Below are 13,017 nucleotides of genomic sequence, written 5' to 3'. Positions count from 1 at the left end.
CAATAGAATCGAGTGTTTGGTTTGAAGCTGTCTGATATCACAAATCATACATTTTCATTATTTAAATCAGAATTTGGGAATTATGTGACGGGACTAAACGGTGGGCATATGTTTCGTTCTGGAAGTAGAATATGTTCAGGGCCAGACATAACATCTACAGATAAGCCTTGAGTAATCTCTCACGTTACAATGGAGAATCTCCACGTAGCAGGGACGATAATCTAAGACAAACCAAAGACAGCATACCCTTTAAACACACAACACATTTTAAAAACGGTAAAATTTAATTGATAAAGTAATAACAATACAAATATATTATTCATTTGCAATAACGCAATTCAGATTCTACATGAAAGAGATCTACAAAGAAAGACAAGCACCCTGTGAAATGCACACGTGTATTCTGTGCGGCAGTCGGTGTTGGCAGTGTGACTCTCCGTGGCGTGAGACACCATCTGCCTCCACACTGCATCCCCTTCACGTCTCTGAAGACATGCTAAAACATCAATAAATCATACTGTGCCCTGCCTGACTTCAAGAACACCTATACTTCACCCCATCCAGGTTCCTGCATAAAGTGTTGACCATCACCTGGGTGCTATAGCACACAACGTCATAGTAACATCATACATACTTCACTCCAAAAACCTTGAACATATTCCAGCCGACCGCGTGTAGCATGATAACGGTGCTGATGTGCTCACACATACCAAAAGTAGAAGTATCTACTCTCACATGCATATAGTGTTACTAAGATAGACACAGTGAATAATCGAGACAGCTAAAGCCTGCCGGAGAACTCCATGAAGACGACCAATATGACAATCCGTGTGATGCAATGGTTCACACAAACAGGCTATTTGTATAGTAAGAGTATCGCAATCCACTACAAAAGATTATATGGAATGTATTTGACAGGCGCAGACAGTTGCCATTTTCCTATAATCAGAAAATGCTTTAAATAAATGCGGAATGTGATTACTATATTATTAAAATACACGAAATATCATTGTAGCTCATTGACAACATACTCATCAATTAAATATACAGCTATTTGTTAATATTTACTTCATGGGTAACAATCAGCACCATTAGTTAGTATTACTTCTTCAATCTATGAAATCAAAACTTCTTTGTGAGGTCATCAATGATGGCGTTCCTTGTGGTGAAGATAAACTGCTTGTAAATCTAGCAAATCCTTCTACCATCAACCATGTTAGCTATTTGGTGTCACTCTTCAGCAGTTAAGGCAGAGGTTTTCCAAGGGACTTAAACGCCTTCATGGCCTTCACACCTCTCATCAACTTGGTCTTGGCATTTTCAAACTTCTGTACAATGATCTTATTCTTAGGGTCAATATCCAGTTTGCTTGGGTCCGCCACCACCCTGGCTTTGATGAAGCCCTTCATGATGGCTTCGTGCACGGAGATCTTCTGATGGGTCTTGTTGTTGATGTACTCACCGGTCTCCTTGTCCAGAAGCCCCTGTCTGATGGCGTCACTGAACGGCACCTTTTCCTTCCGCAGCTGGTCAACCACGCCACTCACGCTGTACGTCTTCGTCACAACCTCTGGCTTTACATGTGGCTGATGCTTTTCGTCATACTCCACCACCACTAGTCCGCTGGAGATGGCGTCAGCTATTGCCATCTTCTCCCCAGAATCAGTCTTGTATTCCGCACAGCTGCTGTCCACGACTCCCCTTTCCATTGCCAGGTCGAGAGACAGTCTCTCATCTGTGTGTGGGTCAAGAACAGCCAGGATGCTGAAGGGCCGTGTCTCGTGAGTGGTCTTGATAGTGATCAAGCCAAAGGTCTTCTTCTCTTCACGGATCTTTTGCTTCGACACAATCTCCATGAGTATCTTTCCGTCATTGATGGCCTCGTTGACATCCATAGACCGCCCGGAACGTGGGTTAATGTACAGACCCTTAGCCTGGTCGATGATTCCCTTCAAGATGGCTTCCTGTAGAGTCATCTCGTTGTTGTTGTTCGGATCTAACACTCCCTGGGGAAATATCAATACACATTCAATTTCACAAAGTTAATAGCAAAATGGCTGATCGCTTTAAGAGTTTTTAGCAGCTGTAGTAGGAATAAGACAGGGTTGACTTTTATACATCAACTTCTTTTGTATGTCAGTGCTTCACGTTCTTGGTACACTGTTACCTAAAGTACTTGTATCTCTATAGTTGTAATGAAACGACAAGCGTTGAAGTCCTTCAGTCCTTAACCGGTCTTTGTTTGATTGATTGTTTGTTTGTTGTTTAACGCCGCACTCAGCAATATTCCAGCTATATGACTGCGGTCTGTAAATAATCGTTCTGGGCCAGACAACCCAGTGATTGATATCACGAGCATCATTCCACGCGATTGGAACACGATGACATGCATCAACTAAGTGAGCAAGCCTGACCACCCGATGCCGTTAGTCTCCTCTTACGACAAGCACGGGTTAGTGAAGACCTATTCTACCCCAGATCTTCCCTGGTCTCAAACCTGTTTTCACTCAATTGCAATTGAAGTTTTTTATATACATTTTGCATTTCATGGAAGATTATACTGGGGTGTGACTCCTACCTTGACAATAAAAGTGTGACATTCCTCCACCTCCTCCGACACAACCTCCTCGGAGGTCGTCTCCTCATGCTGTGTCTCCACGGTCACCTCACTACTGACTGGCATCGCCTCCCGTGGCGTCTCGTACAGCGCCAGCGATGCTTGCGACTTCTTGATGTCCTCAATATCCAGGTGTGTGTCCCAGAACCTGACAAACATACACACAGTTACGATCCATCCGTGAATACACCCCTGAGTTCATCTGACAAACATACACACAGTTACCATCCATCCGTGAATACACCCCTGAGTACATCTGACAAACATTCACACAGTTACCATCCATCCAAGAATACACACACTGAGTACATCTGACAAACATTCACGCAGTTACCATCCATCCAAGAATACACACACTGAGTACATCTGACAAACATTCACGCAGTTACCATCCATCCGTGAATACAAACCCTGAGTAAATCGGACAAACACGCAAACTTCCATGTACCAATTATCCATCCATGAAGACAAACGCTGTTTAAATTTATACCCATTTCTAAACGACTTGATGAACCTTCTAATGCATACAAATACTGAGATCATATTGTTGTAGTCTTATGAACTAATGACAGTGTGTGACAGTGTAGTGGCATTTGATATTGTTACTAATCACTAATCAGTAACAGCGACAAGTTGTTAAGTGTCAGGATGAGGAATGTGGACTGACTTGACGAAGTGGGCTGTTGTGATGTATCGGAGCTGGTCCCACTTGTCACACACCAGCAGGTGCTTGGGCTGTTTCAGAAGCTCCACGATCACCTTGAACGTCTCCCAGTACGCCCAGAAGTCCTACATCAGCAACACAAGTCAAGCATGATAGTCAGAGACACTGAGCTGAATCTTTTGCATCTCTGGTCAGACAATAAATGAATACATCTTAACTACACATGTGCTTTTATTCGTCATTTTAGTGTAAGAGTCTACTACAACCCCTTGAGCATTTTAATGTTAAGCTCATTTAAGGAACTATATGTCCATACACTTTTGACTTTACGAGTAGTTATTGCTATGAGGTATGTATACCTCTTTAATATTTGAACGTATGATATGATTAATATATAAGTACATAACTTTGCCTTAATGTGTAAGAAAGGTTGATTTTGACCTTTTAGGGAACATCTAAAGAAGAGAAAGAGATCTTTTACTACAGGTATGTTTTATTTCTTAACCAACATCTCCTTTGAAAATTACCCCAAGTCTCACTCTCAAGTGACAGAAAACGCTTCACAAAAGCGTATTCACACTTTTGAAATATTTTGGCCTAACACTTCACAAAAGCGTATTCACACTTTTGAAATATTTTGGCCTAACATATTCATTTGGTGTTGTAAGTCCTGCACGTATTGAAAAATGATGACAAGAACTCATTCCCTTCCGTGCGAACACATCTTTTTAAATATTAAGGTTAAAAACATCTATTTCTAACATAGATGCCATTTGTTTGGGGGGGGGCAAGTGTCGTTATCATACGTGGTCGAATGTCTGTGTGCGATCTATACACCAAATGCTATGTAAATCCATGTCGATGTACGTACACTGTATTTCATCAGCATCTCCTCCAGTGTCTTGATCTGCACCACGACAGTCGACAGCAGCTCGTCATCTGCAACCCACCAACATGTCCATCATTTACACCCATCCACCTGTCATCCTACTCGGGTTCTCTGGCCACATAACGTATACATACACACCAATGATCTGCATCAATATATTGATGTCTGTGTCAGTAAGACAGATATAAGCGCTTCTATACACGCAGTTTCTCCATACCGGAAACACCCCCTTCCGGCGCCTCTTCCAGAATCATACGCAGTCTTGCCATTCGTTCCTCCAGCTCGCTGTAGTCGGTGTAGCCTGTCCAGTTCTTGCCCAACGTGTCCTCGATGTACTTGAGTATGCGCAGAAGCTCCAGCTTGTCCGTCTTCTTCATACACTGGAGGATGGACACCTGGACACACGTCACGTGATACGTCAGTGAGGTGGACATGAGAGGAGAAGTAACAAGGACATAACAACTAATCATTTAACAAGAAGGTTGCCATGATAAATCTTATTTACACCACGTTTTATGTGGAGAGAATATTTACACATATTATTGAAGGATAAAGTTACAAGAAGTATCTACAAGGGATGTATTCTCACAATATTTTTGACAATATACTGCTTTATCTTTATTGTAAAGTTTGGTGAATTTTAACAAGAAGCTATGGGAAATCTGTTCTTCCGCAGCCACTGTACAAACAGTTTGGTTAGTACAAATCACAAAGATGATCAACACCGAAGTGAAATTGTTAGTAAAAATGTGGGTGAGGACAATAGCGAGCTGTGTAGTGAAAGTCTTCAGGTAAAGTATGCGTTGATGTTACCGTGGACCCCTGCAGCCACTATCATTTGTTATCAAATATTTCAATTGACCATAAGTGTAAATGATTGGGTGTATATCGTTATGTATTGTGATGGTTTATAATGACTCCTTTCGGCAATACCTTACGTTCTGCTAGTGCATTCGAAAGCTACAATGTATCTGCCCGAAGAAGAATGGGCTGTTGAATTGTCTTGTGGATGAATGGAATAGGGTGTAGGATTGGCTTGTGGATGGAAAGAATAGGGTGTAGGATTGGCTTGTGGATGGAAAGAATAGGGTGTAGGATTGGCTTGTGGATGGAAAGAATAGGGTGTAGGATTGGCTTGTGGATGTGTAGATGGAATGGATGAGATGTGGAACTGGCGTGTAGGTAGAGTAGATCGGATGTAGGTGTGGCTGTAGACGGAAGGCAGTGTGTGCCTCGTGATAGTTGATACAATGCAAATGTCGAAAGAATGACGTAAGAGAAATAATGGCCGGTCCCTATATGATAGTCTTCAAAGATACCATCAACAGATATTCCTAGAAAGTATGTGTATATACCAGGGTTGATTGACAGGTTTTAAGTGCGTTATAGTGAATAATTTATTGTGGACATCACATGATGTCATGGAGGTACTAGTATATCCACAAAACTGGAGTCAACTGAGCAAATGGTTTCGCTGTGACATCCACCTGTCATAAAATAAGCAGCGGTCTGTGAATACACTTTGTGCTACAAATAGCGTGTTGTGTCGGTTGTGCCAAAGAAAGGATGCTAAATTGGACAAACTTGAGGAACGTGCTTAGAACTTATCAATCAACCCTCCTGAGTATATATTTACAAAAGATATTCAATTCAGATAAATATCTCCCCAAGAGTGCGTAATTCAACAAAAGCCTAGGCGATAACACAACAGTGCGCGTCGGCAACACAACATTATCACATCAACACAACGTAATTGACACATGCACAGTCAATGGAAAAAAGCATCGCCTACTACACACAACATTTTAAAATGAACATTTGTAACCAGATTTGATATGCCTATCACGTTTATCTTATGCGCTTTAGAAACACCAGAACCTTGGTTGAGGCCGGCCACCCAAGTATACACATGCACAGTCTGCATACAATAGCTCTCTGATACAATCAACAGTTTGCATCCCATAATAGTCGTGTCCTTAGCCCGAAACATTACTTTCACCTTTATACATTTCTTATGATTACTACTGCGCACTTGACGTGTTACAATATGTGTTTGATATAGAGGAGTTCCAAATACGTGGAAAACGTGTTGTTACATTGTTATACACGACACAGGACGAGCTGGAGACAACACAGACAAGCACATGGCCCGTTACCTTGTCCTTAGAGTTGGCATTCTGCGTGAAGAGATTAGGTTATCAGTTTATGGAGATCAACAGTACGTCAATACAGGATATAATGCATACCATAGATGGACATAGGGCATCAAGTTAACACAGAGAAGCGTCATTCTCCTATCCCATGCATGGTTTAGCACAGCAACAAAGCAGACATAACCAGCAAAGCTTGTACCCTAGACAGCGAGGAGCATACCACCCTCAACAGTCCTGAACTTCGTTGTAGAGGCTATGTTAACCGCGGCGTGCTTCCGTCTCATTATGTTAGTATAGATGCCTCCCTCCCTCTCCTCAAGTCTGTGACTACTAGGTGCTGCATGCTTAAGTCTCATTATGTAACTGCTGATCGATGCTTATCAACACTCCCTCACTCCCCTAAAGTCTGTGACTCCTAGGTGCTGCATGCTTAAGTCTCATTATGTAACTGCTGATCGATGCTTATCAACACTCCCTCCCTCTCTTTAAGTCTGTGACTCCTAGGTGCTGCATGCTTAAGTCTCATTATGTAACTGCTGATCGATGCTTACCCACACTCCCTCCCTCTCTTAAAGTCTGTGACTCCTAGGTGCTGCATGCTTAAGTCTCATTATGTAACCGCTGATCGATGCTTATCAACACTCCCTCCCTCTCTTTAAGTCTGTGACTCCTAGGTGCTGCATGCTTAAGTCTCATTATGTAACTGCTGGTCGATGCTTACCCAAATTCTCTCTCTTCACACCTGCCACTACTAGGTGTTGCATGGTGCAGATGTTTTGCTCACGGTTAAAACTCACTATGATACAAATCCATTTCTAAATCTCTAATATATACTTTAAAGGCAGGTGTCCCTGGCATATTTGACGACAATGTTGTATTTAAGAGGAGGAGGCTACTGTTACTATAAGGTGAGACTACTGCTCCCATCTGTCCTCGGCCACCTACCTCATCCTCGTCCCAGTCCTTGAAGACGATTAGCATGAAGGCCAGCATCTGGTACCCAAGGCGCTTCACTGAAGTCGTCCACAGTGACAACAACTGCAGTCGGAGTCTGGACAACACAAACAGGATCGTCACTTTAGTGTAAGACAGGTTGGCATAATTTAGACAGTTCGTAGAAACGAGTGCGTTTTGGTTGAATGCTGCTTTTAACATTGTAACAATTTTATATCATGAGGTTCCATGTGGTCGTCTAGCGTGAATCCGATGGTACATAACAGCTGATTCAGGGGGTAAAGGGACATAACTCTGCTCAGCGGGTTGTGTTGCCCTAAACCACTATGGACCCATTGTAGACGTGTCCATGTGATGGAAATAAATTATGTGTCGCAGTAAGGGAAGACAATTACCTTATTATAATGATTTATTTCAGTACCTGATCGCAGCGTCCACTGCCTCGCCGGACGGCCCCGGGATCACCAGTATTACGGCCGGCACTTCTCCAGTCTGACCACGACTGTTGGTCACCTAACAAAGCACCAGGTAATTACTAACCGTCACTAGCATCCTGTACAATAATAACATACCGTCACTAACATGTTGTACAATAATAACATACCATCACGAACATGATGTAATATAATATCATACCGTCACGAACATGATGTACAATAATAACATATTCTCACAAGCATCCTGTACAATAATAACATACTCTCACAAGCATCCTGTACAATAATAACATACCGTCAATAACATGTTGTACAATAAAAACATACCGTCACTAGCATCCTGTACAATAATAACATAGCGTCACTAGCATCCTGTACAATAATAACATAGCGTCACTAGCATCCTGTACAATAATAACATAGCGTCACTAGCATCCTGTACAATAATAACATACCGCCACTAACATGATGTACAATAATAACATACCGTCACGAACATGATGTAATATAATACCATACCGTCACTAACATGTTGTACTATAATAACATACAGTCACTAGCATGTTGTACTATAATAACATACCGTCACTAGCATGTTGTACAATAATAACATACCGTTACTAACATCCTGTACAATAATAACATACCGTTACTAACATCCTGTACAGTAGTAACATACCGTCACTAACATCTTGTACAATAATAACATACCGTTACTAACATCCTGTACAATAATAACATACCGTCACTAACATCCTGTACAATAATAACATACCGTCACTAACATCCTGTACAATAATAACATACCGTCACTAACATCCTGTACAGTAGTAACATACAGAACCACTCATCGATGTTGGACAATCAAACATGCAGTTACGTAGCAGCTGAAACACTGGCAAACATTGGTTAGCGAGCTGAGAACCACAACCTAATGTGTTTCGCCTGAATCTGAAAAGCGCATGCTTACCCTCCACTTCCGGCGGTTGGTGTTGTCAACGACGGTAATAGTCTCCCCTTCATTCAGCTCGATCTGCAAGCACACGTAGATATGATTGGTCAGTGAAATTAGCTTAATTTGTCAGTTCGAACCACTAGCTCCACATCACAGAATTCCGACAGGTACACTGGGTGACAGCCTTACCTCGTCTGAGCGGAAGTCGGTCAGCACCAGAGCAGGACGTGGGTCAGTCAGCTTCTTGAGCCTCAGCGGCACGGGGACTATGTTCCTGCTGCGGTCAAACAGATTGTCCACCTTGGTCTGCCACTGTAGGTAGGCCAGGAGCACGTCCTGGACACAGAGACGGGGATATTATAATACATTCTACCATGGATTTGCCAAAACATAACTAAATCGGACTGGTAAGTCAGAAGGTTCAATTACAATTACCAAGTTTGGTTGAAACAACAGATTTGACGTCTGCATCGCCGCCACAGCCGACATCAAATAAAAGAGTACTTCTTCATTTGCCATACTCGGTGGGCATTTTGAAGAAGTGATATAAACAATTATAGGTTATAAGGTGCAGAATTGTGGGAAAATAGTTAAAGTATTACATATTGTGAAAAGACGTCAGCAATCGACTAGTGCAACGAGAGTGTAATTTAAGTATGTTGACAACCGAATGCTTGTCAAACATTTTTTGTCACAGAGCGGTGGAACGACTTTATTTATGATCGAATTAAAAAACAATATTTGACCATCTACTGTTATATAAGTTTACATGTTTTAATTGATGTTTATTCAAGACATTCAAAAGACTGGACACAACCCCTGCCGCGTAACTCAATATTCACGTTTTATATTGTCATGGTAGAATGGAGACTAACATGCCATTTTCTCAATGGTGAGGTATGTTACCTGAAGACCTAACCGCACTGACACGCACACGCACACAGTACGTTTATCCCGAACTTTACAACAATGTTGTCAATAAAAAGGGATTTAGTGTTACTGATTCCTTTATTCTAAACGCCTTGATGTATCGACGTGCTGTGGGTTGTGCAATGACAAAGTTGACATTACACCAAGTTGATGAGTCCTTGTGGACCTACCCTGATCTCATTCAGAATGGCTCTGGCGTCCGCCCTGTCTCCATTGAGCTTCTGTCGGTCGAACGAGAGATGGATCCGGGACAGTGTGGTGTTCATCCAATACTCCGCCTCCTCCACCTCGTGGAAGTACTGCAACACCAACCACACTGAACTCAAAGCACGGGGAACCGTTACATGGCAACACCAACCACACTGAACTCAAAGCACGGGGAACCGTTACATGGCAACACCAACCACACTGAACTCAAAGCACGGGAACCGTTACATGGCAACACCAACCACACTGAACTCAAAGCACGGGGAACCGTTACATGGCAACACCAACCACACTGAACTCAAAGCACGGGGAACCGTTACATGGCAGCACCAACCACACTGAACTCAAAGCACGGGGAACCGTTACATGGCATCATCAACCACACTGAACTCAAAGCACGGGGAACTGTTACATGGCAACACCAACCACACTGAACTTAAAGCACGGGGAACTGTTACATGGCAACACCAACCACACTGAACTCAAAGCACGGGAACCGTTACATGGCAACACCAACCACACTGAACTCAAAGCACGGGCAACCGTTACATGGCAACACCAACCACACTGAACTCAAAGCACGGGCAACCGTTATATGGCAACACCAACCACACTGAACTCAAAGCACGGGGAACCATTACATGGCAACACCGACCAAACTCAACTCAAAGCACGGGGAACCGTTACATGGCAACACCAACCACACTGAACTCAAAGCACGGGGAACCGGTACATGGCAACACCAACCACACTGAACTCAAAGCACGGGCAACCGTTACATGGCAACACCAACCACACTGAACTCAAAGCACGGGCAACCTCTACATGGCAACACCAACAACACTGAACTCAAAGCACGGGGAACCGGTACATGGCAACACCAACCACACTGAACTCAAAGCACGGGGAACCGTTACATGGCAACACCAACCACACTGAACTCAAAGCACGGGGAACCGTTACATGGCAACACCAACCACACTGAACTCAAAGCACGGGAACCGTTATATGGCAACACCAACCACACTGAACTCAAAGCACGGGGAACCGTTACATGGCAACACCAACCACACTGAACTCAAAGCACGGGGAACCGGTACATGGCAACACCAACCACACTGAACTCAAAGCACGGGCAACCGTTACATGGCAACACCAACCACACTGAACTCAAAGCACGGGCAACCTCTACATGGCAACACCAACCACACTGAACTCAAAGCACGGGGAACCGGTACATGGCAACACCAACCACACTGAACTCAAAGCACGGGGAACCGTTACATGGCAACACCAACCACACTGAACTCAAAGCACGGGGAACCGTTACATGGCAACACCAACCACACTGAACTCAAAGCATGGGGAACCGTTACATGGCAACACCAACCACACTGAACTCAAAGCACGGGGAACTGTTACATGGCAACACCAACCAATCTGAACACAACGCTCGGGAAACCGTTACATGGCAACACCATCCACACTCAACACAACGTTCGGGGAACAATTACATGGCAACACCATCCACACTCAACACAACGCTCGGGGAACCATAACATGGCAACACCATCCACACTCAACACAACGCTTGGGGAACCGTTACATGGCAACACAATCCACACTAAACACAACGCTCGGGGAACCGTTACATGGCAACACCATCCACACTCGGCACAACGCTCGGGGAACCATAACATGGCAACACCATCCACACTCAACACAACGCTCGGGGAACCGTTGCATGGCAACACCATCCACACTCAACAAAACGCTCGGGGAACCGTTACATGGCAACACCATCCACACTCAACACAACGCTCGGGGAACCATAACATGGCAACACCATCCACACTCGGCACAACGCTCGGGGAACCATAACATGGCAACACCATCCACACTCAACACAATCCTCGGAGAACCGTTACATGGCAACACCATCCACACTCGGCACAACGCTCGGGGAACCATAACATGGCAACACCATCCACACTCAACACAATCCTCGGGGAACCGTTACATGGCAACACCATCCACACTCAACACAACGCTCGGGGAACCGTTACATGGCAACACCATCCACACTCAACACAACGCTCGGGGAACCATAACATGGCAACACCATCCACACTCAACACAACGCTCGGGGAACCATAACATGGCAACACCATCCACACTCAACACAACACTCGGGGAACCGTTACTTGGCAACACCATCCACACTCAACACAACGCTCGGGGAACCATTACATGGCAACACCATCCACACTCGGCACAACGCTCGGGGAACCGTTACATGGCAACACCAGCTTCACTCAACACAACGCTCGGGGAACCGTTACTTGGCAACACCAGGTTCACTCAACACAACGCTCGGGGAACCGTTACTTGGCAACACCAGCTTCACTCAACACAACGCTCGGGGAACCATTACTTGGCAACACCATCCACACTCAACACAACGCTCGGGGAACCGTTACTTGGCAACACAATCCACACTCTACACAACGCTCGGTAAGCACATACATTGCAACACAACGCTCGGGAACACTTACATGGCAACACAACGCTCGGGAACACTTACATGGCAACACAACGCTCGGGAACACTTACATACTTACATGGCAACACAACGCTCGGGAACACTTACATACTTACATGGCAACACAACGCTCGGGAACACTTACATACTTACATGGCAACACAACGCTCGGGAACACTTACATACTTACATGGCAACACAACGCTCGGGAACACTTACATACTTACATGGCAACACAACGCTCGGGAACACTTACATACTTACATGGCAACACAACGCTCGGGAACACTTACATACTTACATGGCAACACAACGCTCGGGAACACTTACATACTTACATGGCAACACAACGCTCGGGAACACTTACATACTTACATGGCAACACAACGCTCGGGAACACTTACATACTTACATGGCAACACAACGCTCGGGAACACTTACATACTTACATGGCAACACAACGCTCGGGAACACTTACATACTTACATGGCAACACAACGCTCGGGAACACTTAAATACTTACATGGCAACACAACGCTCGGGAATACTTACATGGCAACACAACGCTCGGGAACACTTACATGGCAACACAACGCTCGGGAATACTTACATGGCAACACAACGCTCGGTAACACTTACATACTTACATGGCAACACAACGCTCGGGAA

The 13,017-nt window shown here is 44.2% G+C and overlaps 1 protein-coding gene across 6 annotated transcripts in view; it reads right to left on the bottom strand.

The window, feature by feature from the left end:
- Window positions 1-265: 265 nt before the first annotated feature.
- The window catches only part of LOC124119509 (desmoplakin-like), a 48,638-nt gene continuing 35,886 nt past the window's right edge, over window positions 266-13,017 (bottom strand). For 5 of the 6 annotated variants that reach the window (XM_046482041.2, XM_046482038.2, XM_046482042.2 and 2 more), the window contains exons 8-18: window positions 9,770-9,898; window positions 8,859-9,005; window positions 8,685-8,747; window positions 7,699-7,790; window positions 7,269-7,374; window positions 6,327-6,347; window positions 4,388-4,565; window positions 4,153-4,220; window positions 3,285-3,406; window positions 2,579-2,765; window positions 266-2,006 (exon numbers count right to left, since the gene is read on the bottom strand). In XM_046482041.2, the coding sequence (XP_046337997.2) occupies window positions 1,245-2,006; window positions 2,579-2,765; window positions 3,285-3,406; window positions 4,153-4,220; window positions 4,388-4,565; window positions 6,327-6,347; window positions 7,269-7,374; window positions 7,699-7,790; window positions 8,685-8,747; window positions 8,859-9,005; window positions 9,770-9,898 (1,875 nt within the window). In that variant the 3' untranslated portion in view covers window positions 266-1,244. The remainder of the gene's footprint in view (window positions 2,007-2,578; window positions 2,766-3,284; window positions 3,407-4,152; window positions 4,221-4,387; window positions 4,566-6,326; window positions 6,348-7,268; window positions 7,375-7,698; window positions 7,791-8,684; window positions 8,748-8,858; window positions 9,006-9,769; window positions 9,899-13,017) is intronic. The other variant, XM_046482039.2, reaches the window with a different exon arrangement.

This window comes from Haliotis rufescens, unplaced genomic scaffold, assembly GCF_023055435.1.
Source record: "Haliotis rufescens isolate VD_foot unplaced genomic scaffold, xgHalRufe1.0.p SCAF_9, whole genome shotgun sequence".
NCBI lineage: Eukaryota > Metazoa > Mollusca > Gastropoda > Lepetellida > Haliotidae > Haliotis > Haliotis rufescens.
This window is presented reverse-complemented; position numbering and strand designations above follow the sequence as displayed.